This window comes from Monodelphis domestica, chromosome 3 (genome assembly GCF_027887165.1).
Source record: "Monodelphis domestica isolate mMonDom1 chromosome 3, mMonDom1.pri, whole genome shotgun sequence".
NCBI lineage: Eukaryota > Metazoa > Chordata > Mammalia > Didelphimorphia > Didelphidae > Monodelphis > Monodelphis domestica.
In genome coordinates this window covers 62,329,761-62,354,344 of record NC_077229.1, presented here as the reverse complement: position 1 = coordinate 62,354,344, position 24,584 = coordinate 62,329,761, and the positions used below count along the sequence as shown (strand labels likewise).

Sequence of the window (24,584 nt, the reverse complement as noted above, 5' to 3'; positions counted from 1 at the left end):
TGGTTCTTGAGTCCCTGGAGGGGTCTGGGCAGGACCAAACATTTCGTTATCCAGCCCCCTATGGAGCCACAGATCGGAGGGTCCAAATGTGGAGGGATACTCAGTGTGATGATTGGTCTGCCCATAAGAAGATAAACCAATGGAGTACTAGTCCCACCCCCAACCTGTCCAAAGCCCAGCCTGTCAGTTTCCGAGAGGACTGTGGAGACCAGGTAGGTTGGAGAGCGGAAAAGGGCTAGAATGGGACTAGGGATAGAAGGGGGCTTCGGGGCAGGGGTGGTAGTGAATGGGATTGATGAGGGGCAGGTAAGTGGAATCTAATGTAGGGGGGGAGAGGCCATTTGAGGGGCACCGGAAATTCTGCTTCCTCCCACTCCCCATATGCTCCTTCTGGACTCCTAGAGGCAGTTGCCATGGAAACACCCCTAAAAAGGCTCCTCCCCCCCCATATTCATCCTCCCCTTCGTCTTTTCCCTAGCTTCTCTCCTCTGGCCCCTCTTCTTTTTCAACCTTTCTTCTCCCTTCTGCTTCCAGCCTGTGTTTGTGTCGCTCTCTGCGCTTTCTCTCAGCTCTCTAGCTTACCCTCTCTCTTCCCACTCCTCTCCTCTCTTCTCCATCTTTTCATTCTTTTTTCTCATTTCGATCTCGTTTTCCCTGGGGTACCTCTCCGCCCCCTTCTCCATCTCTCACTCGGTCTCCTTGCTGTCCCCCCCGGGCCACTGGCCCTCCCTGCTTCTGCGCTGTCCCCCTGGTAGCGGTGGCGGTAGCGGTAGCGGGCCGAGGCTGGGGCAGGGGGCGGGGTGGGGCGGGGCTCGCCTGTAGTCTCCTCGCCCCCTGCCCCCTCCCCTTCCCATGCCTCCTCCCTCTTCTCCCCCTTCCCCCTCGGTCCGGCGCCCAGGCCCCACTGCCCGCTCAGGCCCTTCCAAGGGGACCCAGGTGTTCGAGCTGCTCGAGGCTGAAGGTGACTGAGAGACGGGCTTGGGGGCGCGGAGCGAGCAGAGCAGGTGGAGGGGGAGGGCTGGAGAGGCGGGGACCTCGGGAGTCGCGCTGGGCTCTTTGTTTCCATTAACTCCTTCATGGCAGCCCCCCTTCATCCCTTCCTTCCGCCAGCAGGTGTGTGGGGGTGGCTGGGGGGCAGCCAGACAGAATCTCACCCTGCGATCACAGCCCGACTCGTTCTCACCCGCTCGGGCTGGAGACAGGACAGAGGAGGCTCTCCCTTCTCTGAGCTCTCCATCTTCTTGAGCTGAGGCATGGGGTCCTGATCCCTTGCTCCTCTCCCAGGCCTAGTGAGAGCCTCGGGTCCCCCTAGGTTTGGATGTGGGGAGGCTGGACGCTTAGCCAGGAATAGCTCCTGTATTCAAGAGGGGGAGCTCCCTTGTTGGATCCCTAAGATATTTTTTGGAGGCGTGGGGGCAGGGGAAAGATGACTGGGTCTCTGAAGCTAGGTGCCAGAGAGTATGAGGCCTTGGGCCTTGGGTGGTGGCATTAGGACGATCCTGGTAGTTCAGGGGGAGGGCAAGATGGTGCTAATCTCTCTCTAAGCTGTGGAGCAGTGAGTGGAGGGGGAGGGGTCCCCATCTGCCACCTAATTCCCTCAGAACCTGCTGGGTGTCGAGGGACTGGTTGCTATAGGATGTACACAGGATTGCTGGGAACACCTACAGTGTCCCCAGCTGGCAGGGGAGGCAGGATATCTGGCTCCTTCCTCCAGCTGAAGAGTGAGAAGCATGGGGGTTGAGACTGAGAAAATGGACAGTTGAGTGCTGGAAATGGCGAAGGAGACTGAAGAGGTGGGGAGGGGGCACTTTTGTAGCCTGGGTGCTACAAGAGTTAAGCTTGATGCTCTTTCCTAGCCCAGGGTCATCCTTTGTCTTTATCTGTTGCAGGATGAATACAGGTGCCAAAGCCAAAGCCGGGGGTAGTCGACCCCTGGCTACCCGCCTGCCCAGCTCCTCAGTGCCAGGGCCCCTTGGGGCTCCTAAGAAATCAGGGACAGTGCCCCCACGAGCTACTGCTGAGACCCGAGCTGTGGTCAAGAGGCCTCTGGGAGAACAAGCAGAAAGGGCAGCCTCTGTCCCCAAGGTGGCCACAGCCCTGGCTGGGCCCCCCAGAGCCAGCAGGACAGGCCACAATGTTCCTAGCACAGGTACAGGGGCCCAAGTCTTGTTTCTTGACCACCACCACCCTTCCTCCCCCTCCCCATTCCTGGTACAGCTTCTGGATTCCTAAATCCTGACTGTCCCTTGACTCTTGGTCCTCCTCCCTGACAATGACCTTGAACCCTGTTCCCTGACCCCAGTCCCCCTTGATTGCCCCTCCCTCTTCTGTTCTTTCATTTCTCTTCTCGAAATGGCAGGGAGGAGAATTTGGAGGAAGCAAATTAGCTGGTTCAAGACTCCTGAAATGCCTTTCAGGGCTCCTGTCCCTAGAGGAAGGTCTCCCCTGGCCCCCTGGCCCCTTCCAAAGTTCTGTTTAATGGGGCACCTAGGTGGCTTAGTGGTTTGAGAGCCAGGCACAGAAATGGGAGATCTTGGGTTCAAATTTGGCCTCAGATGTTTCCTGTGTGACCCTGGACAAGTCACTCAACCCCCTTTGCCTAGCTCTTATCTCTCTTCTGCCTCGGAACCAATACTCAGTATTGATTCCAAGATAGAATGTAAGGGCTTAAAAAAAACAAAAAAACAAACCAAAAAAAAAGACAACCAAAGATATGTTTAAGGTGTTGGGAAGGACAGAAGAGATCAGGTTGAACTGACCAGCAGCTTCTCCCTGTAGTGCCCAGGCAGCCTTTGGTGAGGAAAGCAGACCTAGCCCCAGGTGCTGGCCGAGCCTCCAGGTAAGACCCTTCCCTATCCATGTCTGGTCCCTTCTCAGTCTGGTATGAGGGAAAACTGGGTGTAACACTTATCCAAGTACAACCTCTTCTCAGGTGACACCTCCCATGACCCTTTCCCAGATAGAACCACTTCCCAAGTTAGCCCCTCCTTGGGAATTTCTCTTCCCCAGGCTAGTTCCTTCCCCAGATGTGGCAAGCCCCCCAGCTGTGGTCCTGTAAGACCTCTAGACACACACACACACACATTCTCCAGCTAGACCCTCTGCCTGGGCTGGTCCCTTTCTTTCAGGTTCATAGGCCCTCCCCAGCTCCAGGACCTCTGCAAAGTGAACATGTCTTGGGAAACACATTTATTTTACAATCTTAGATGCAAATACATGCAAACCATCAGCTTGTGTGCCAGGGAAAGGGGCCAGCCCTGAAAGACTCTGGGTTATCCAAGCAATGTCTCCTAGATCTGACTCTGGCTTTCTTTTCCCACCAAGGCCAGGGCCTCAGGGCCCCAAAGTGTCCACCCCAGCCAAGCAAGTCCGCTCTGTCCCAGCAGAGACTAGAGCCAAGGCTAAGACACCTCTAGCTCCTACAGGAAGGAACAATGTGGCCCCAGCAGAAGACCGGAGAGGTAAGAGGGTCAGGGGGACAGGGATGCCAAGGGGCTCAGGGTCAGGAGGGTGGTGGCCTGTCAGCAGTGAGAAGTACTCAAAGGATCTATGGGGAAAGGGCAGCAGGGAAGGAACTGGCTGTCCCCTTCCCCCATTCCAGTATGGGAAGGAGCCAAAAGCAACCATCAGGTGCAGGCAAAGGGAGAGGAGTCAGAGGGCTTCCACAGGCCCTACCAAAAAGACCCTCCCAGGGGCCTTTCCTCTCTCCCATCTCTTCCAGATACTATTCGACCCGCTCAGGGAGCCCAAGCCTCACGGGTTGGACTCCCTGGGCCCCGTATGGCTGGGGCCTCAGGACCCGAGCCGGGGTCTCCGAGAGCACCCCCCAAATCCAGGACCCGGCCCTCCCCCCTGCCCAAAGCCCCAGCCTCAGCCCCGAGAAAAACCCCGAAGAACCTTGGAGATCCAGTCTCCAGCCCAGCCTCCGCAGCCAGGAGGAAGCCCAGCGAAGGTTCTCTGGGGGTTCAGTCTCGTCTCCCTGGACCCACACGTCGTCAGGACAGCACCTCAGCTTCTTCATTGGTCGAGCCCTCAACCTGCCCAGTAATCCAGTCTAAGGGTCCCTCCCTTCCCTCCACACCCTTGACTAGAAGAAAAGATCCGCAGGTCGGACCCTCTCCCTTAGCCACACCCCCTATGCAAGCACCTCTCTCTTCCTTGGCCACACCCCCTCCACGAGCCCCTCCCTCTCTGGCCTCATCCTCCCAACAGGTCTCACCCTCTCTCCTAACCACACCCCCTCCACAAGCCAATTACTCTTTGGCCTCATCTGTCCAGGAGGCCTCAACCCCTCCCCTAGCAACACCCCCGATTCAAGCCCCACCCCATCCCCATGCCCCATCCCCTCAGCAAGCCCCACCCTCTCCCTTAGCTACACCCCCTAAGCAAGCCCCTCGCTCTTCTTTGGTTACACCCCTTCCACAAGCCAATTCCTCTCTGGTCTCATCTGTCCAGCAGGCCTCAACCTCTCCACTAGCCACACCCTCCATACAAGCCCCGCCCTCTGATTTGGCCACACCCCCTAAGCAAGCCCCTCTCTCTTCTTTGGTGACACTCCCTCCACAAGCCAATTCCTCTCAGGCCTCTTCTGTCCAGCAGGCCTCAACCTTTCCACTAGCCACACCCCCGATTCAAGCCCCGCCCTCTCCTTTAGCCACACCCCCTAAGCAAGCCCCTCTCTCTTCTTTGGTGACACTCCCTCCACAAGCCAATTCCTCTCAGGCGTCTTCTGTCCAGCAGGCCTCAACCCCTCCCCTAGCAACACCCCCGATTCGAGCCCCACCCCATCCCCATGCCCCATCCCCTCAGCAAGCCCCACCCTCTCCCTTAGCTACACCCCCTAAGCAAACCCCTCGCTCTTCTTTGGTGACACTCCCTCCACAAGCCAATTCCTCTCAGACCTCTTCTGTCCAGCAGGCCTCAACCTCTCCCCTAGTCACACCCCCTATACAAGTCCCTCTCTCTCCCTTAGCCACACCTTCTCCACAAGCCTCTCCCTCTTCTTTGAGCACACCCTCTTCACAAGCCAATTCCCTTCTCGGCTCATCCCCCCAGCAGGCCTCCCCCTTAGCCCTATCCCATATACAAGCCCCACCCACTCCACAAGCACCACCCTCTTTGGCCACACCCCTTCCACAAGTCAATTCCTCTATGGCCTCTTCCCCTCAGCAAGCTCCACTCTCTCCCTTAGCCACACCCCCTACACAAATCCCTCTCTTTTCCTTGGCCATCCCCCACGAGCAAGTCAATTCCTCTCTAGCCTCATCCTTCCAGAAGGGCCCACTTTCTCCTTTCTTAGCCACACCTTTCCTCTCCACGCCTCTCCAGGCTCCACTTTCTCCCTTAGCTACACCTCCTCTCCAGACCCTGCCCTCTCCAGCCACAGCTCTGCAGGCCCCTCTCTCAACTGTCCAGACTATTCCTATTCCTTTAAGCACTTCCACTCTTCAGGACCCGCTCTCTCCATTAGCCACATCCCCTGAACAAAAGGCTAACTCTCTCTTGGCCACACCCCTTGTGCAGGTTCCACCCACTCCCTCGTCCCCACCCTCTCCCCCTCTGGCCACATCTTGTCTGCAGGCCTTTCCCTTAACCACGTCCCCTTTACAGAATCCGCCACTGTCCTTAACCCCTCCCTCTCACGGGCTCACCATTTTACCCACACAGGTTCCCCCTATTCCCTCAGATCCATCCTCTAATTTATTCTCACCCTCTCCTCCCTTGGCCACACCTCCTCTTCAGTCCTCTCCTCCGTTGGCCTCACCCCCTCTGCAAGCCCTTCCCTCTCCTATAGACACACACTCTCAACAAGCCCCGCCTTTTCACTTGGTCCCGCCCTCCCCACCCTTGGCCAAACCTCCTCTTCAGGATCCTCCTTTCTCGTCACCCCTTGTGCAGGTCCCCTCCTCCCTTTTGTCCCAGGGCTCCATTCACCAAGCTTCTCCCTGTCCCGTGGACACGCCCCCTATACAGGCCACTCCCTCTCCCCTGAACACACCCCTTGTGCAGGCCCCTCCCTCTCCTCTGGACACACCTTCTATACAGGTCCCTCCCTCTCCCTTTGACACACACCCTGTTCAGGCCCCTCCCTCTCCTCTGAACACACCTCTTGTGCAGGTCCCTCCCTCTCCCCTGGACACACCCCTGCAGGCCCTTCCCTCTCCCCAGGACACATCCCTCATGCAGGCCCTTCCCTCTCTCCTGGCCACACCCCCTATGCAGGCTCCTCCCACTCCCCTGGACACCACCACCATACAGGCCCCTCCCTCTCCCCTGGACACCACCCCCATACAGGCCCCTCCCTCTCCTCAATCCATACCTCTTGTGCAAGCCCCTCCCCATCCCCTGCCCATCAGGCTCATGACCTCCTCTCCCCTGGCCACAGTCCCAGTGCTGGCCCAGCCCCACTTGCAGAATCCCCCTCCTGGGGAGCTGCCCCTTCCTGATCCCGTCCTGTCCTTGGGAGCCTTGGGTGGGGAGCTGTCCAGAAGCCCTTCTAGTACTCTGAGTGGTCCAGACCTCGCTGGACACAGCAGCAGTGCCACAAGTACTCCTGAGGAGCTTCGAGCCTATGACAGTGGCCCTGAGATAGGGGCCCCAGCTTCACCCCCAGCTGATCCTGACCTTGAGCTTGCTGCCTGCCATCCTGCTGCCTGGAGCCGTCCTGGGGTCCCCACCCGGAGCCCTTGTACCACTTCCCCTCGACTTCCCCACGGGGTCCCAGGTAACCAGCCAGGGGACAGAGGGCAAGGGGCTGGGGGAAGAGGGCCCCTCTTTGAAGAGGGGAGAAGTCTCCACCCTGTCCCTCTCTCCCACAGGCGAGTCACTGCCCTGGTCACCTATGTCTGGGCCCCCTGATGGCCTCTCCACAATCTATGAGTCAGAAGCTCCAGAAACAGCATTTGGACCCCCAAGCAGGGAGGTCCAGGATCAGGAGGAAGAGGAGGATCGGACAGTGGAGAAGATGCCTCCAGCCCCTCGTGGTCCCAAGCCAGCTCGAGTGGGCGAGCTGCAGCTGGGAGCATTGCAGGCCAGTGTGGTACAGCAGCTGCTGAGCCGGACCCTGCTGCTGGCTGCAGAGGGACCAGGGGGAGCCAGGCAAGGACCCGGGGGTGGCCGCCCCCCTCTGAGTGATGCTGAGCTAGGCCGCTGGGCAGAACTGCTCTCCCCTCTCGATGAGTCCCGGGCCAGCATCACCTCTGTCACTAGCTTCTCCCCAGATGATGTTGCCTCACCACAGGGAGACTGGACTGTAGTGGAGGTGGAGACCTTCCACTGAGATGCCCTGTCCCACTCCAAGCAAAGGACCATGGAGCCCTCTGACCTGAAAGCCCCGGCCTGTTTGATCCCTGCATTTTGCTTGTTTTCCTTAGCAGAGGAGGCTGGGGAGAGGAGGGAAAGCCCCATGGTGTTCTAGGTTCCTAACACCTGCTGTCTCAGTCCTGGAAGGCTCCTTCCCATCCCATGCACTGAGTGTATCTTGTAGATTGTCCTTGCTGTATTGTTCCCGTGGCCCCTGGAGTCTGTGTGGTGTGTCCGTGTTTTCTAAGAGGCCTTTTAGTTTGTAATAAAGATGAGATTGAGCCGGAGCTGCTGTGCTGAGGAACCCAGCTGCCTGGAACTTCTATGTCTGAGGTTCTCCCCAGAGGCCCAGGACTTGCATCCCAGCCTTCTCACTGATGGCGCTGAGGTGGCTGAGCAGGAGAATCAGGCTTTAGGACCAGGTGTCTTCCTTCTCCCTGGGGCTCAGGACACCCAGGGACCGGGCAGGAGACTGGGAGGCCCGAGGATTTCGGGGAGGGTGGGCATTTTGGCCGCTGGGGCAGGCGCCGGGTGCCCCCATGCTGCCGGAAGTGAGTGAGCAAGTTGGAGCTCTGGCTGAAGGATTTCCCACATACTCCACAGCGATGGGGCTTCTCTCCTGTGGAAAGGTAGAGGGGAATTGGGAGGAAGTAGGGGGCTGGGTGAGGACCAGTTAGAGAAATGGGTCTGGGGACCGGGGAACTGAGGTAGGGTGGAGAAACCAGGTATCAGAATTGGGGAGGATATGGGAGTCCTGAGAGGTCCGGAGTCTGGTGGGGAGTAAAGATGGTGGAGTTGGGGGCCGGCTGGTAGGGACAATGAAAACAAGGGAGGGTAATGGAGGGGAGCACCAAGTACGTCTGGGGAGAGAGGAGGCTGCCGGAGGCCTGGGATCTTTTCCAACTTCCCCTCTAGCGTTGGAGATCTGGTGGGGTGGGGGATGGAGGGGCGGGGCCACCCTTCGGTCATTCCCCCCGGAGACCACACAGCCCGTCCCGCAGTCTGGGAGCTCGCTCCCCAGCCCCCCTCCTCGTCACCTCCCCGGGCCCGCACCGGTATGGATGAAAGTGTGCTTCTTCATGTCGGATTTCTGATGGAAGCGCTTGGCGCAGAAGGGGCAGGGGTGGGGCCGCGTGCCCGAATGGATGAGCAGGTGTGTGGACAGAGTCGAGGAGCGCCGGAAACTCTTCCCGCACACGCCGCAGGGGAACACTTTCTCCTGGGGGCAGGAGGGGAGCCGTGGGAGGCGGGAGGAGCTAGGGTCCCTCCCCTCCCGTCAGACCCACCCTAGAGGCACAAGGATGGACTGGGACGGCAGGCTGCGGCTGGACTAGCCTCTGCCCCTCCGCGCCTGCCTCGATCCCGGCCTCCTGAGTTACCTTGAATCTCTGAGGGGCCTGTGCTGTGGGTGGTGACAACAGTTGTGGCTCTAGACTTGGGGAAGTGACTCGGGTCTCAGGCCGAGGCTGGAGCTGGGTCTGGGGGCAGTGACCATCCCAGGAGAGGCTGACCAGACCCTGGAGCCCTGGGGTTGGGTCAAATGAATCCGGTCACCCCGAGACTCCTAGGACCTAACAGCTAAGCACCCCCTCGAGATCTTGAGGTCGTAGCCCACAATCCTCGGGCTTCCACCTCCCTAGGTCCAGGGGAGCTCTTACCAAGGAGGCCACTCTCAGAAAAGGCAGAGGAAGAGTTGGCTTCAGGGTCAGGGTTTGGGGACGGGGGCATCTCAGCCCATTTGCCTCCAAGGCTCCTCACAGTCAGGCCTGGATCCCCTGTAAAGCCTATGCAAGAAGAACCCACCACTCTTTAAGTAGACCTCAGTCATTCTAGCCCCCTCCTCTGCTGTAACCCCCTCCAATCCAAGGCATCTTGACTCCTAACAGCCCCTCCTCATCCCTGCCATCCCAAGTTCTCAAATTCCTATCTGGATTTGTCCAGTTATTCTGTCCTAATTCTCTGCTCCTCAGCCTTTTTCTCCCTCCAGAACTTGGGCATTGGAATAACCTGCTCTTCCATGGGAGCCCTGGAGGATTCTGGGGCTCTGGGTCTTCAAAAAGGACAGGCCACACTTACCCATCAACTTTTTTCTTTCAGAGGATCTTCTGCTTCTTACTAGGAAGGATCGAGGCATCTCAGGGGCTACCCATCAGGGGTGAGAGGTGAAAGAAAGCAGACTGGGATCCGGACATCTTGTTCCCCCAGCTTCTAGCTTTGCCCAATCTCAGGAACTCAGGTGTCCTGCCCCTCAACCCCTCTGACCCCTCCCACTTTGGAGACCCTAGATTAGATTAGTTGGCTTCCTCAGTAGTCATCAGATATTCAGATGTGCTTTGGAGGATGGGAACCCAGGAAGATAGCTAAGCAGCAGGATGCCTGGGCCCACTTCATATTCTTCCCACTCCCACCCCCATTCCCAACATTCTGCCACCAGCTCACTCTGGGGTTCTAGAAGGAATATGGCTATCCTAGAGGCCTGTCCTATCTGTCCCTCTGCCCTGGCATATTCCTCATGCACAAGGTTCAAACACCTACGCCCCCATTCATTAGCCATGGGAACAAAAATGAGTTTCCATTATAAGAGATTTCCTCAACAGAAGGAATGAGGACCCAAGTGTCTCTGTCCTCAGACCTGATCAGGAGTACCAAGGCAGCTCCCCTACCGCCCTCTTACAAGCCGTACCTCATAGCTAGCCTAATCTTACCTATACATCAGAGCTTAGTTCCACAAGTCTATCCTGACCATGGAGAACACCATGGAGAACACTCATTCTCTAAGCCACAGGATCAGAGCTGGATTCTTTGAGCATAAATCCACTCTACAATTTCCTTTACCAGTGGTCATTCAGTCTTTATTTGAAGACCACTAACAAAGGGACAGCCCATTCTTTCTGACTAGCTATAGGAAGTTTTCCCCTCAACCTCAAATGTAAATTGACTTCTTTGCAGTGTCCTCCTTAGTTCTACCCTCTGGTGCAAAGCCTAACATCTATGGTGCCTGTCCCTGCCCTTGGCTATGGCAGACTCTAGGATTCCATGATCATTTTTCCTTGTGGTTTCAGTAACCCCATTTCACTCACCAAATAATTTTTTGTAGGTTAAGATTGGTGCACAGGTTTAAAACACAAACTGCCTCCTTCTGTTTCTTTTTGGACAAGGTACGATGCTCCATGGAATGATTCCTTTTCTGAATCCCATCTCCCCAGATCTCAAGGATACCTACCAGGCTATACTGACCACTTTGTGTTAAAAACTCACTTTGTTTCTTGCTCAGACTGTACAATTGGTGGTGTTACTTGAAGATGTAGATTGCATTCTTATTCCTCCCTCCTCCCCTTACTTAAAGCATTATTCTTTGTGGCATGATGGGAAAAAAATCAAACTAACCAACCCTGAATTTAGACTTATGGACCTAGGTTCAAATGCTATTTCTGGTTCTTTTTGACATTAGGGCAAGTCTCTTCACCTCTTGGGGTCCAAATTTCTTTATCAGTTAAATGAGGGCATTGAATAAGATGATCACTAGTATTGCTTCCAGGCCTAAAGCTTATGATTATGTTCTCTGTTTCATATCTTTTTAATGCTTTACATATAGGCATTTTCTTCCTTCCTGTCACACATTTCTGTTTTCAAATTATTGATCAGGCTACTGAGTTCCTTTGACATAGTTCATCTTCCCAGTCTTGCGAGATGCCCTGACTGTAAGCTCATCTTTCTTCTATCTTAAGTGTTGGAAGGCTTCTAGTACATTTGGGTGAGTCTAAGAATCACGTTAGATGGGTGTGGAGGGGTTGTGATCTCCATCAATGGAGAAAGTATCTACACTGATAGGATCCCAGATCTATTGAAGTAAAATCCATGGTCCAGAAAACCAAATACTCTGATACCTACAATGTTGAACCTGGAGTTGGAAAGTCCTGGATTTGAATCTCAGTTGACCTTTATTACCTACCTGACTTCAGTAAATCACTCACTTGAACCTGTTTTCTATCTGAAAACTCTGGATGACACAAATAGTCCCTCCCTATTTCTAGAGGTTGGCCAGTTCAAATGAGATTATTAATATATGTAATTCATATATTAAATGTATATATAATCTTGCACATTTTAAAGTTCGACATGAATATCAATTATTTCTTTTCCAAAGTCCAAACCTTCTACTAGCAGGAGATGAATAACTCTTTGCTCCTAAATTCTTGTTTCCTGTCCAGGACCTCAGAGTTATTAGAGACGCTTATCTTTCAGATTTCATCTGAGAAGTTTATTCATTCCCATACAGATTAGACATGACTTCTTATGCCCTCTTACCTGGATTGTTGCCTTAGTCCTTTTAAATCAATCTCCTTCTAGTCTTTTCCCTCTGTATCTCATCTGCTAGATTCATTTTCCTAAAGTCTAGCTCTGATCCCATTATCCCCTTTCTTAAAAGCCTTCAGCAGCACCTCATCCCCAATGGACCAGCATGAGGCCCTCTCTAATTGGTCAGGAATTTGCCTTTTTAGCCTTATTTTCCACTGTTCCCAATGACCCCAGTCATATTGAGCACTGAACTTCCACCCCATCACCGAAGACAACATATACATTCTTACCTCCTGGCTTTGGCAATGCAATTTCTATCTCCCCTTCTCTCCAATTCACTGAAATTCTACTTGACTTTCAGAGCCCAATTTCAGTCTTACCTCCTCCTGGAATCCTCCCTGTCCATTTCACCCTCAGTGGCCTCAACTCCCACAAACTTCCTCTGATTCTTGTTTATTTTTCCACATCTTCTCCACTCAGTTAAATTGTCTGGAAGCTACTTAAGGCCAGGAGTGAAACATTCTCCGGTATTCCCCCAAGTCAAGTCAGTGACTTAATAAGACACCTAGTCACACATTTGCATGCTCCTCACCCCACCCACACATCCTTCTTCACACACGTACACCACACCACACACAAAACACAGGAACATATACAAACTGCCTCTCACTCCCTGTCACACGCATACTTCTCCACAACTGCAATTACCACTGACTCCAACCTCAGCCCCTAAAGGATCTCCTCTCACCAAACCCTCTGCTTATTCCTGTCAACCTTCTCCCTCCCAAGTCCTTTTAAGCTGGGATCTCTAGAAAGTCACATTGAAAAGTCTATAGCAATCAAGCAAGCCCTGGAAACGGAAGGGCTTGGGATGAGGTGAGAAGAGGCTTGTCTCAGTTGAAGTGCCCTCCTGATTAGGTCCAAGTTCTCGGGTCTGTTCTGTTTCTCATCCCTGCCAGCATTCAAAGAAGCCCTCCCTCCATAGCTATAGCCTCTCCTGAAGTAGATTCAATTCCCCAGGTCTGCAGGTGATGAGAGCAGCCCTCACTGAGCCTCTCTTGTGCCTTTCATGCCGTCTGCTGTTAGGGGAAAGGCTGAGTGAGGGAAGGAAGGAACCCTATTAAGCTGCTTCCTAAGCCCACGAAGCTCAGCCTTCCCCTCAGTCTTCGTCTCACTCTGCTTGGTTTAGAGTTTCTCCCAGCCAACCCCGATCCCCCACATCCTGCCCACCAATTCTAAGACCGTGTAAATATGCTTTATTATTTGTCTTTCCAATCTTGTGTGGAGACACGTGGGTTTGTACAGGCAGTGTGAGGATGATAGTGGGCAGTGGGGGGAGGTGGAGGCCATACACTTACAGCTGACAGGACATTGCAGAGCAGGCCAGACACCTGCAAGTACCGATGGCCCTCAACTTCTTCTGGTCTCAGCACAGAGGGCAGAGCCAGTGTGAGGTGACGATGTTGTGTATGGATGTGAGAGAAGGGATGGGGTAGAGAGTGGGAAACCTGCCCCACAGGGGCTTTCCTATTAATTAAGTGTAGAGCAGACTATTTGCTTCTGACATCAGCTAAGGGGCAGGGGCGATGGTGCCGGGTCAGGAGATAGCTTTGGGAGCACCAATGTGGTGGGCTGCCCTGGAGCCATTAGCCCTCCATGATTGGGGAGGACAGGAGTCAGGAGAGTGAGGAATGAAAGACAGGGCAGATCCTAGTGCAAGGGTGGGGAGCAGGACAGAGAATAACACTTAGGGTATAGTGTGTGTATGTTTGAGGGGAGTGTGCCCCCAGAGCAGCTTAAGTAGACACTTCATGGATTTTGGCACCTAAGTTCTCAAACTCAGCAAACAGAGCCCGAGGGGGAGGAGTCAGGGATGAAATGGAAGACTAGAAGTCTTATTCTCCGGGGAACATGGCACTTCTTCCTTCCATGGCCACAGGCACAAATTCTAAAAGCAAGCTCCTAGGGTGGGGCCTAGCAGGGAAACATTTCTATTCCTCCTTGCCCAAGGGTTTTCTCCTCCTAGGTGGCTTCTGCTGGATTGATGGACCCACCTGGAGTGAACATGGAGAGTCTAGAGGGGCACAGATGGGTGCTGAATACTGACACTGTACAGCAGGGAGGAAATGGGCTAAGACACTCAAGTGACAATTCCCCTCACCCCACTCCCTTCCCTCTGGGGTCTGGTACCATCTGGCTATGAGGAAGCTGGGCAGCACCTTTAATGTTGGCAAAGAAAAGAGACACTAGGAAAACCTTGGAAAGCAAAGTACTGTCAGGGAAGAGAACTGCTTCTTGGTGAGCCCAGAGGCTCTGTATGGCCAGGGGCTCCATCATCTGGGACTTTGATGGTCTGAGGCTGCTCTTCCTCAGCTCTAGGAGTGGCTAAAGCAGCTCCTCTCAGCTCAGGGGCCAAAGAGGATCCTTTCTTCCCACCTGTGGCCCAAAGAAGCCTTCCTCCGGCCTCTGGGCACAGGAGTGTCCTTAACCTTGCTCGGGACCAGTAGACAGGTGTGTGTGTGTGGGGTGAGCTCTCAGGATTAGCAGCTGCTCCTAGACAGACTCGTCCATATTTGCTCCCCAGACTGGGATGACTTTGGTTTTAGCAGAGAGAGGGCCTTTTCCTCCAGGGGCACCGACCCAGGGACTGGCTTGGCTGAGGCAAGAAGGGAGTGGTGGAGGAGAAACAATATGGTGAGAAAATGGAGTTGGCACAGGGAGGAAGAGGCAGCTGCTAATGGAAGGCACAATGCCAAAACTGATCTGGGGACTGCCCCTCTAGGTCTCCTGCTCCAAGGCCAGTCCCTCCACCTCAGGGGCTCCAGGGGGAATGGCCTGGGAAGGAAGGAAGGAGCTAGTCACTGATAACATGGACACGCCAGGGCCCAAGGAGCTCTAGAGTGGAAGATACCTCAAAAAGCCCAGCAAACAGATGACGTTGGATGGCTTATACATCCTGCATCTTCAAGGGTGTGAGCCAGCCTCTTCTGTCAGCCTGAGGTGAACAGGTGCCTGGCCCATAGGAGGAGGCCAAAGCTCAGGGGAAGCTGGTGGTCTTTGCTTCAGAGGAGAGAATCCTAGACTTGCTTTGGCCCAGGCTACAGCTCTGGAAGGTCTGTAGTCATGACCCATCTGCCAAGACCTGGCCTCTTTCTTTTGCTCAGGGCTCTTGCTTCCCTTGCCAGATCTGCTAATGGCTGAATTCCCCCCACCCCAATATGGAGGTGCAGAGCTGGCAGGCAGGGGCTTGGTGAATCTGAAGCACCTCCAGGGTTGTGGTGGGGCAGGTCAGTCTTAGATCTCGAGTTCCTGGGGAAGACAGACAGACTAATCCTGGGAATGGAGGCTGAGAAGAGAGCAGCTGCCACAGAGAAGGCCAGTTCTGATCATTGGTCCTCTATGCCCCTCCTTGCCCATTGCATGTGCTGCTCTCTTGAGAGGGAACGGCAGTGCTTTCTGGTCCTGGGCAGTCAGGGATGGGGGAAGAGAACAAAACAATCCTCTTGTAGATAAATAAATAAGACTGGGAACAATCAGAAACTTAGAGACCACGGAAGTGTTCCAAGGGGGAGAGGAGCCTGTGACTCCTAGAGTCATGGTATCCTCCTGTCTCCCAGTCCCTGCCCTAGAGAACCCCTGAAAGGAAAGAGGGTGGTGGGAGATGGGAAGGGAACCACAGAATGGAGTCGAGTTTAAATACAGTGAATCACAAGCGCCCTTGGAGAGGGCAATGTAGACAACACTCAAGGTAGATGTTCTGATGCACTCTGTGGAGGGGCTAGGCACACCTAGATGTGCCCCACTCCCCTTCATCCCTATGGGGAGGGAACATCCCCTCCAAGAAGAATGATGAATGGAGGTTGAGGAGAGCCTGCCCTCCTACCCCCCTGAACATGAGAGGTCTGGAGCCCCAGGTGGGGTGGGCCAGGGAGGCAATGTCATTCCTCAGTTACCCAGGCTCTGGCCATAGGAAGGGGCCAGCTCATCCGTTTCACTGTCCGTGCTGCCCTCACTGTCCTTGGCTGGACGGTCCAGTCGTCGGAAGAACCGGGCATCTCGGGGGGATAGAGGATATAGGGCATCCTGTAGGGCTGCCCCAACCCCTACACCTACACCCAGGAGCTCCTCATCTGAGGAGGGCAGCGAGTCCTCATCCAAATGACGCACCAAATGGAGGCTGTCGAATGCCAGGGGGTCCTCAAACGGGGGTGGGCCCTTCAGTAGCCGAACCTGGGAGATGGGGGGAGGGGAGGTAAGGTTGGGAAGGCCAAGCACTGGATGGATCAAAACCCATGTTGGAGGGGAAGATAAGTTGTGGTCAGGATGAGGTGGGAGATAAAGGGGATGCTAGAGAGGACTGAAGGGGATGGAGATGGAGGAAACAAAGGAAATGACTAAGGGATGAGGAAGGGAAAGGGAAAAAGAGGGAGGGAGCAAGACCCGCTGGATAGCAGGGAGCCCAAAGAGAGGAGAGATTGTTCTCTGGTGGAGAACACAGTGTGGGGTGCTTAGTGCACCATTGAGGCCCACCAGCAAGAAGGCTGTTACCAGATTGGAGGGGAAGAAAAGGGGCCAGATTGGGGAAAGGGGGAGGGGGCTCAGGGAGAGGGCTGGTAAGGTTTGAGGAAAAGGTCTTCCACCTTACCCCAGCCCTGAATCACCCAAACACCAGAGCCTGAGGGGGAGGCTCTGGGGGAGGGGGAGTTACCCTGGGCTCTGATACGGAGGGGTGGCCTGTGGGAGCCTACAAGTCCCAGCATGCAGTGCGTCGCCTCGGTCCAGCTGCCAGCCTGCCCAAGCTGAGAGACTCTGCTCAGATCAAGACAAGAGTTATGGGGCAGGGAGCTCCTGTCCTGATGTGAGGCCCAGGAGGGGGCCAGAGACACCAGCCATAGGGTGTATGGAACCCAGCCAGGGAGCCCACACTTTGAGGTTCTGCTTCCTCTTTTCTCTTCCTTTCTCCCTTCCACTCTGACCCCGGGACTTCTCTTTTGCCCTTGTAGGCACTGATTTGATCATGAATAAGGGGCTCTGGAGGGGGCCAGCTTATGGAACAGGGTCCGAGAAATAGAACATCTGGGGGGTCTTTCCTTGCCTGTCTCCCTCTGCAATTGTAGGCACAATCCTGTATTTGCTCTGAAGACAACCAGAACCTCCCAACAGAAATGAATAGGTGATAATAATGGGAGACAACTCTTTGGTTTGACATCTTCCAATAGCTTTCACCTCCATTATCTCAAGGGGTCATCATAGTAGTAGGGGAGAAGGGATTTTTGCTCTATTTTACACATTAAGAAAACTAAGGTTAGGAAAGAGGAAGGGACTTATTTGCCCATGGTCCCCTGCGGAGACAGTAGCAGAGGGAGGACCACAACCCAAATCTGATTTATCAGGCCAGGACTCCTGCCAGGGCCCATCAACTGTCCAGAGGTTTGGATAAAGGATGCCCTGTTCTCCCCCTGGGTTCAGAGTCCCATGGTCTGCTCAGGAGTAGCTAGAGCACTTGTCAGGAGCCCTACAATTCATCCCAGGGAGGGTCAGATTGCTCTCTAGAAGACTACAGAGATACTATACTTCCCTCCCCCCCCCCTTTTTAAACCCTTACCATGTACTTGTTCCAAGGTAGAGCAGGAAAGGCTAGGAAATGGGGGTTAAGTCTCTTGTCTAAGGTCACATAACTAGGAAGTATATGAGACCAGATTTAAACCCAGGACATCCTGACTCTAGGCCTGGCTCTCAATCCCCTGAGCCACCCATCTGCTGCACTTTACTCCTTTCTTATCACAGTGAATATGGAAGAAACTTCATGGCAATTTGCCAGGAAATCCAGGACCCTAGGAAACTCTCCTCTAGTCACATTAGCTTGCTCTCTTGAAATACCAAGGCCCTGGCATGAAGGTGGAAGGTCCTCCAGCATGCCAGTAGAGGGAATGGATGGCTTCTCTTCTTGGAAGGCCAGAAGGCAGGTGAGAGAAGCTGTGACTTGAGAAGTCAAACCCTGAGCCAGGCCTGTGACTCACCTCGGCCTTGAGCTCATCAATCTGATCCTTGAGCTCACGGATGTACTGGGAGGAGTCTGAGTGGTTCAGCTGCCCCTGGATCATACCTTCTTCTCTCTGTAAGGCAAAACGTCCCCATCCTATGTCACTGCATGGAGAAGAGAGGAAAGAGAAGACGAGGGCTTCCCCACATCAACCTCTTCTCTTTTGTGGAGTCCTCTGACCCTTGCTTTGGTCCCTCACCTGAATCTCCAGCTCTGCAATTCGCTGCCTCATCTCTGCTACAGCAGCCATGCTGTCTGCCTCCCGGAGCCTTACTGCCATCACCTCCTCCTTGCTCTGGAGGGGTAAAAGCAGCAGGAAAGCATAGGCAGCTGACTCAGGGGAGGGAGGGATGGACCGAGGGAGGGGCAGTAGAGAGAGGGGATGAATGGAAGCCCAGTAGACTGGGTTACAGGGTAAGCCCTTGGAAGATGGGGATAGGCCTCAGAGCATGCAGGGAAGCCAGCACAGCTGGGGGCTGGGGGGCAGAGGCGGGGCCCACCTTACACTCAGCCTCAGCATGCTTGCGTTTGCTCTCACTCAGTTGAGTCTGCAGGCCTTTGTTCTGAGCCACCAGGTAATGGAGCTTTTCCTGAAGGCCTGCACTCTCTGCTTCTACCCGGTTCAGCAGGTTTCGGTGGATCTGGTCCTAGGAGGAGGGGGAGTCACCAACAAGTGACCAAGTGGCCCCTGACAATGCAAGGGGAGCCTAGAGCCAGAAGCACAGTCTGACAAAACCAGATGACCCTCAGCCTGTAACTGACAAAGTGCAAGCCAATGAAGGGAGCCAGAGGCGCAGCCCAGTGGGATTCATGAAGTGCATATAGGGCAAGAGGATGGCCTGGGCTTAGGAGTAGGCTGAAGGGAGGGTGATGACCAAGGAACACAGGGACGTTCCTCATTCTGGGGAAGTCCTCTGACCTGTGTCTCCAGTTCCACCACTCGCTGCCGAAGTTCCCTCCCCTCTGCCAGAGCATGGGCCTCTCGCAACCGGACAGTCATCAGTTCATCCTGTAGGTCACTAATGGCCAGCTTCCGGGGAGACTCCTTCCATCTCCCTCCCCGAGAGAGGTGGGCCTATCCAGAAGGAAGGAAGGGTCATCAGGATTTAGAGCCAGAGGAGACCTTAGATGGCAAGATAAGCCTTCTGGAATCTCCATGCAGCTCCTAGAGTATGAAATGACTTCTAAACTTCCAAATAAGACCCAGGAGTCCCACTTCAGAGTCTTCTCCCTGCCCTGGGGCTGCAGTACCAGAAAGATGAAAACACAGGGGAGAGAATGATGGGGGTGGCCTCTGCCTGGATTTGTCCTCTGGGGAGCTTCATGTGGTTGGCCTAAATGGGGCTGTATTTGAGGGTCCTCCCTGTGGGAGTTCCTCACCAATATAAGTTGACATTTCTGTGGGGTTTTCTGGTTTACAAAGCATTTACATTACCTCACTGCTTCTCACAACAGCTCTGGGAGGGAGTTAGAACTTGGCACATTTTAAAGAACTATATAAATGTGAGTTATTTTTATTACTTTAGTCTTCTAGAATATCTGACATTTCATCAGTGAGGGAGCTTGCTCATCCAGGCCACCCTTTGGTAGATAGCTTTATGAACTCAAACCACAATGGGGCATGACCTATCCAGGAGTTTCTTGGATACAGGCTAAGTTGAATTTCACACCATTCTCTGGTACAAGGCACAAGTAATGAGATAAGAGGTCTGGTTAAACTCTTTCTTCCTTCCCTTTTCCTTTCCTTTCCTTTCCCCCTTCCCTTCCCTTCCCTTCCCTTCCCTTCCCTTCCCTTCCCTTCCCTTCCCTTCCCTTCCCTTCCCTTCCCTTCCCTTCCTCCCTTCTCTTTTCTTTCTTTCTTTCTTTCTTTCTTTCTTTCTTTCTTTCTTTCTTTCTTTCTTTCTTTCTTTCTTTCTTTCTTTCTTTCTTTCTTTCTTTCTTTCTTTCTTTCTTTCTTTCTTTCTTTCTTTCTTTCTTTTTCTTTCTTTCTTTTTCTTTCTTCCCTTACTTTCTATCTTAGAATTGATAGTAAGGGGGGATGTGGATTGAGAGTCAGACCTAGAGATGGAAGGTCCTAGGTTCAAATCTGACCTCAGATACTTCCCAGCTGCGTGACCCTGGGCAAGTCACTTAAACCCCATTGCCTAGCCCTTACAGCTCTTCTGCCTTGGAGCCAATACACATTATTGACTCCAAGATGGAAGGTAAGGGTTTAAAATTTTTTAAAAATTTAAATTTAAAAAATTAAAAAAAAAAAGAATTGATACTAAGTATTGGTTCCAAGGTAGAAGGGTGGTAAGGGCTAGGCAACTGGGGGTAAGTGATTTGCCTAGGGTCACACAACTATAACTAGATTTGAATAGGCAATAGTTTCCAGGAAAAGACCTAGGAAGGGGAGGGGGAGTGGACTATAAATTCAACACAAGAGAACAGGACACAGAAGTCCAAAGAGTTAAGGACGAAGATAAGGCAAGCACATGTCCAGAATGAAGGAGGTCGTTGCCTCACTGTCTTCTGCCTTGGTCAGACCACATCTGGAGGACTGTGGTCAGCCCCAGAAACCATATTTTAGGAAAAATATTGAAAAAGTTGAAATGCATCCAGAAAAGAGTGACTGGAAGGGCGCCTAGATTGAAAACTATGTTATACCTGGTTCAGGAGAAGAAAAGACATGTGGGAGACATATTAGTGATCTTCAGGGATCTAAGGGGATGTCATCAGAGAAGAGGGAGTAGAATTATTCTTTTCAACCCCAGAGGGCAGCAATGGAAGGAAACTGCAAAGAAGTACTTTAGGTTTGACATAAGGAAAAACTGTCTACCAATTAAAGTTGCCTACAAGTGGAAAGGGCTGCTTGTCATGTTCCTTAATTTTATTTTTAATCTAGCAAACCCTTAATAAGTGTCTACTGTGGGCAGGGCACTGTTTGAGGTGCTGGGAATTCAAAGACAAAAATAAAACTGTTCCTGTTCTCAAGATGACATCTTGTAATGGGGAATGGGTTCCCATTCCCAGGAAGCCTTGGGCTGTAAGCTGTTAATTATAGGGATGAGCAGTAGTGTACAGGGGATTCCTGTTCATGCAAGGGTTGACAAAATGGCCACTGAGATTGTGAGATTGAACAGACATGGAATCTTCAGCCAGAGTCCCCCTCCAACCTTCTCTCTAGCTTGGCAGCACCTGCTAGAGCTTGCTCAGCTGGCATAACCTTCTGGAGGTAGGGGGCAGCTCTATCCTCTTGAGGAGCGTTAGAAGAAGACTATATCTAACTGAGCGAACAATGTTAGCCTCAAGAAAACCCAATCTCGAGAGGAAATGGTTTTGCCCACATGACAAGGAAGTGGCAGGGACATCACCTGAACTCAGGTTTCTTGACTGCCAGGCCAGGCCAGTTCAATGCATCAAAGAGAGAGGGAAATCCTTCCAAAGAGGCCTGGGGCTCTTGCTGCTCTCACCTGCCAGCTGTCTGTGAGCTCCTGCACCTGCAGCTTCAGCTCTCGAAGAGAGGCCACAGCCTCACTTTCCCGAAGTTTGAGACCTTTAAGTTCCTCCTGTAGTCGGGCCACATTGTTTTCATCAGGAAGTGAGTTGTTCCTCTAGGAAGGGCAGCAGGGGGAATAGACAGAGTCAGTTCCAGGTGAAAGAGTCCTATACCACCCCGACCAATGAACTCTTCCCAGCTCCCTAGCTAGGTTCCACAATTAGTTGGAAGCAACCATTCAGGAAGCAGCAACTGCTATTATTTAGATGGCACTTTAAAGTTATATGGTGCAGGGGTGACCATGTGGTCTCTAGTCCATCCACTCTAGTGGTTCTCTACATTGCCTCCAGGATCAAATGGAAAATCCTCTTTGGCTTGATAAGCCCTTCAAAACTTCACCCCTTCCTACCTTTCCAGCCCTCTTATACCTGTCTCCCTCCATGAACTCTACAATCATGTGACATGCTCATTTTTGATTTTTTCAAGCAATACACTATCTCTTTCCTTTGCCTAGTGATTTCTCTGAAGTTTCAGCTAAAATCCCACCTGCTACAAGAAACCTTCCCAGTCCTCCTTAATACCAGTACCTTCCCTCTTTGGATTCTTTCCAATCTATCCTTTCTCTATCTTGTTTGGACAAAAGGTGTTTGCACATTGTTTCCCTCTTTCGATTGAGTTTTCTTGCAGGGAGAGATTGTTTTTTGCCTTTGTACCCCCAGTTCTTAGGAGGTGCTAAATAAATGCCAGTGATTTGATATTACAAAGTGCTTTCCCTCCAATATCCCAGTGAGGCAGGTAGTATAAGTATGGACATCACAATTTTCTTTCTTTCTTTTTTTTAAAACCCATATCTTCCATCTGAGAACAATATTGTGTATTGATTCTAAGGCAGAAGAATGGTAAGAGTTGGCAATGGGGGTTAAGTGCTTTGCCTAGGGTCTGGCCCACAACTAGAAAGTGTGTGAGGCCAGATTTAAATCTAGAACCTCCTGTCTCTGAGCCTGGCTCTCAATTTTCTGAGTCATCTAGCTTCCCCTGACGATTTTTCAGTGGAAATAGAGGTTCAGGGAAGTTGTGATATGTCTAAGTTGCAAAACAAGCAAGTGTTGGAGTCAGACTTTGAAAGGTCTCCTCACTTTATGACCAAATCTCTTCCCGCTACACTATAGTCATCAAGAGTTTCCCCTCAGTGATAGGAAATTCCTTCTGTTCATTAAATCTCCTACTCTGCACAATTATAGCCCAATCCCTTTTCCCTTGTCCAGATTTTGGTAAAGATGGGGAACAGCTGGTCTCAACCCCTTTTTATCATGAGCCATCTCTGTGTACAGGAAACCTTAAGACATTAATAGAAAATTTCTTTTTATTGACCCCCCCCAATGCCCTCGCACAATATCCCTCATGCTAAGAAAGGTCCAGGTGTGGAGGCAGAGCCAGTCATGGTTACATTCTGATTGAGACCGAGAGTGAATGACATCAGATCACTGTACAAATGGTTATGGGGAGGATTCTAAAAGCACTCATTTTAGAGCAGTAGGAGAAGGGCCTCAAGTTTTGATGCAGGTAGGGAGTAGGTGAAGGAGAGGTAGGGTAAATTCTAATCTTCTTCTCTCTAGATGAAAGGGTACTTCTTACAGGGCCTTTTTGGCCTCTTCTAGGATTGAGGGCTAAATCAAAAGGAGGAAGGGACTGGTCTACTATAAAAGGTATCTAAAGAGGAATTGATTCCTGCTCATTAGCAGGTTCCATTTTGGAGAGTGAAGTCAATATGAAACTAGTTGGGGTGAGAGCCATGAATTCTGGCCCCTGCTCTGCTTGCTTCTCTGCTGTCTATGTCAGGGCAGGAAATAAGCCAAATACATCCTGCCGCTCTATTCTAAAGTGTAGCCCCTCTAAGTTGAGGCTGAGGTGGAAAACACCTATGGTTGGCCCTAGCTTCATATATACTGCTCAAATTTGGCAGAGGAGGCAGGGTCAATCTCTGGGGCCCACAATGACTTCAGCCTTCTGAATAGCTGGCATAGTCCGAACAGCAGTTCCCATATTCTCTTGCATCACTGGAAGCCCGCAAGACACCATCAGGAGTATGTTTTGCCCAAGGTTCTTTTCTATCTGAATAGAAGCCTTGAAATGAAAGATAAGCCAAATCTACCAAGCAATGCCCAAGAAAGAACATAGAAGGGAAAACTAGACTTGGGGATAAATCTGGCTTGTTGTAATCATTATAAAAATTGTAATGATCAAACTGATATTTATACATCATTTTAAGGTATTCAAAGCACTTTCTGTATGTTATTCCATGGAGCCTCCCTACAACCCTATAAAGAAGGTTTTATAGGTGAAGAAACTAAGGCTCAAAGAAGATCAGTAACACATAGCCATGCTAGTATTAGAATTGCTATTTGAATGTAGATCTAATTGCAAGCCCAGCACTTGAGCTGAAACATCACAAAGTAATGTTTAAGCTGGCTCTGCTTCTGAAAATGGCCCTTTCCTTAGTTGAAGCCTGGGGTTTCTGACCCATCCCCTCAGCAGATGGCCCACAGGAGGATTTCTGCCCAGAGACACTGCTGTGGACACAAAGCATGATCACAAAGAACTGAGACTGACTTTGGGGACTGGATTTCCAAGTATGGGCCTCATTGCTTTAGAGCCAAATTTTTATGTGATAATTTATATGTTGTGTGCATATGTGTGTAGTTCATTTGTCTACAAGTCTCTATGTACATATATATGTAGATAGTTGGGGCATAGGAGGGGAAGGGAAGGAAAAAAGTATGCTACCTGCCTCTCTCCCAAGTCATAGTGGTTAATGATAGCTAAGCTATTTACCCAGTGGAAATGCAGAAACAACATTTTATAAAAGTCTTTTTGTATAACTCTCCAGAGAGAGGAGGCTTGTGTAGGAGACAAGACGCTTAGCTTTTCAGCTCTACAGTTCTACCTCTATAAAACAGGGGATTGGACCAAACGACCTACATGGTCAGAGTGGCAGAATCTTTAGCAGCAAAATCCTTTGATTCTGCAAGTAACAGGATTAGGGATGAATGTATAGACATGTGACTTTCTTCATGTCTTTGCTAAAGCCCTTCTTTTTGCAAGAAGCCCTTCCTAGCCCTCTCTAATGTCAGTGTCTTCCTGCTGAGACAATCCCCAATTTATTTTGTATGATCTTGTTTGTACATAGTTGTTGTCCTGTCATCTTCCCCATTAAACTGGGAGCTCCTAGAGGTTAGGTGCTGTCTTTAGCCTTTCTCTGTGTATCCAGTGCTTAGCACAGAGCCTGGCACATAATAGGTGCTTAATGCCTGCCAACTGACTGACAGGCAAATACTTGAAGATCCTCAGATAACTTTGTGGAAGATGATCCCAATGCTTTGTATACAATTTCCCTGGGATGGTGGTCTGGTTCTATAACACTGCATCTCTAACCATCATACCTTCAGCCTAAAAGCAAAA

The 24,584-nt window shown here is 51.8% G+C and overlaps 3 protein-coding genes across 9 annotated transcripts in view; 1 reads left to right on the top strand and 2 right to left on the bottom strand.

Annotated features, from left to right (window-relative positions):
• The first annotated feature begins 80 nt into the window (after positions 1-80).
• Positions 81-7,606, top strand: PRR36 (proline rich 36). 2 transcript variants are annotated; one of them, XM_056822027.1, is made up of 6 exons: positions 81-212; positions 1,890-2,149; positions 2,779-2,839; positions 3,325-3,461; positions 3,722-6,724; positions 6,819-7,606. In XM_056822027.1, exons 2-6 carry the CDS (start codon positions 1,891-1,893, stop codon positions 7,277-7,279), a joined length of 3,921 nt encoding a protein of 1,306 aa, XP_056678005.1. In that variant the 5' UTR covers positions 81-212; position 1,890; the 3' UTR covers positions 7,280-7,606. The 2 variants fall into 2 exon arrangements, with proteins under 2 accessions (XP_056678005.1, XP_056678006.1); XM_056822028.1 differs by lacking the exon at positions 81-212 and adding an exon at positions 453-961.
• LOC103095533 (zinc finger protein 358-like) lies at positions 3,776-12,722 on the bottom strand. Its single transcript, XM_007489526.2, has 6 exons — positions 11,982-12,722; positions 9,379-9,444; positions 8,961-9,086; positions 8,682-8,827; positions 8,356-8,521; positions 3,776-7,921 (listed from the first exon to the last, which is right to left on the bottom strand). The coding sequence occupies exons 2-6, from the start codon at positions 9,434-9,436 to the stop codon at positions 7,674-7,676; spliced, it is 744 nt and encodes a 247-aa protein (XP_007489588.1). The 5' UTR covers positions 9,437-9,444; positions 11,982-12,722; the 3' UTR covers positions 3,776-7,673.
• A 118-nt stretch (positions 12,723-12,840) lies between these two features.
• EVI5L (ecotropic viral integration site 5 like) overlaps positions 12,841-24,584 on the bottom strand; it is a 62,442-nt gene continuing 50,698 nt past the window's right edge. For 5 of the 6 annotated variants that reach the window (XM_056822029.1, XM_007489527.2, XM_007489529.2 and 2 more), the window contains 6 exons: positions 21,100-21,240; positions 18,564-18,719; positions 18,145-18,291; positions 17,844-17,939; positions 17,622-17,717; positions 12,841-15,831 (listed from right to left, as the gene is read on the bottom strand). In XM_056822029.1, coding sequence (XP_056678007.1) covers positions 15,547-15,831; positions 17,622-17,717; positions 17,844-17,939; positions 18,145-18,291; positions 18,564-18,719; positions 21,100-21,240 — 921 coding nt within the window. In that variant the 3' untranslated portion in view covers positions 12,841-15,546. Of the gene's footprint in view, positions 15,832-16,309; positions 16,411-17,621; positions 17,718-17,843; positions 17,940-18,144; positions 18,292-18,563; positions 18,720-21,099; positions 21,241-24,584 lie in introns of all 6 variants that reach the window. The other variant, XM_056822030.1, reaches the window with a different exon arrangement.

What these genes read in the sequence shown, in the direction of transcription:
- LOC103095533 (XM_007489526.2), bottom strand. Translation starts at nt 9,436, where the DNA reads ATGCCTCGATCCTTCCTAGTAAGAAGCAGAAGATCCTCTGAAAGAAAA. An exon ending in TGAAAGAAAAAAGTTGATGG is followed by an intron (nt 9,087 to 9,378) that starts GTAAGTGTGGCC and finishes CTTCTTGCATAG; the next exon opens with GCTTTACAGGGGATCCAGGC. An exon ending in AGGCCCCTCAGAGATTCAAG is followed by an intron (nt 8,522 to 8,681) that starts GTAACTCAGGAG and finishes TCCTGCCCCCAG; the next exon opens with GAGAAAGTGTTCCCCTGCGG.
- PRR36 (XM_056822027.1), top strand. Translation starts at nt 1,891, where the DNA reads ATGAATACAGGTGCCAAAGCCAAAGCCGGGGGTAGTCGACCCCTGGCT. An exon ending in GGTGCTGGCCGAGCCTCCAG is followed by an intron (nt 2,840 to 3,324) that starts GTAAGACCCTTC and finishes TTTCCCACCAAG; the next exon opens with GCCAGGGCCTCAGGGCCCCA. An exon ending in CCCAGCAGAAGACCGGAGAG is followed by an intron (nt 3,462 to 3,721) that starts GTAAGAGGGTCA and finishes CATCTCTTCCAG; the next exon opens with ATACTATTCGACCCGCTCAG.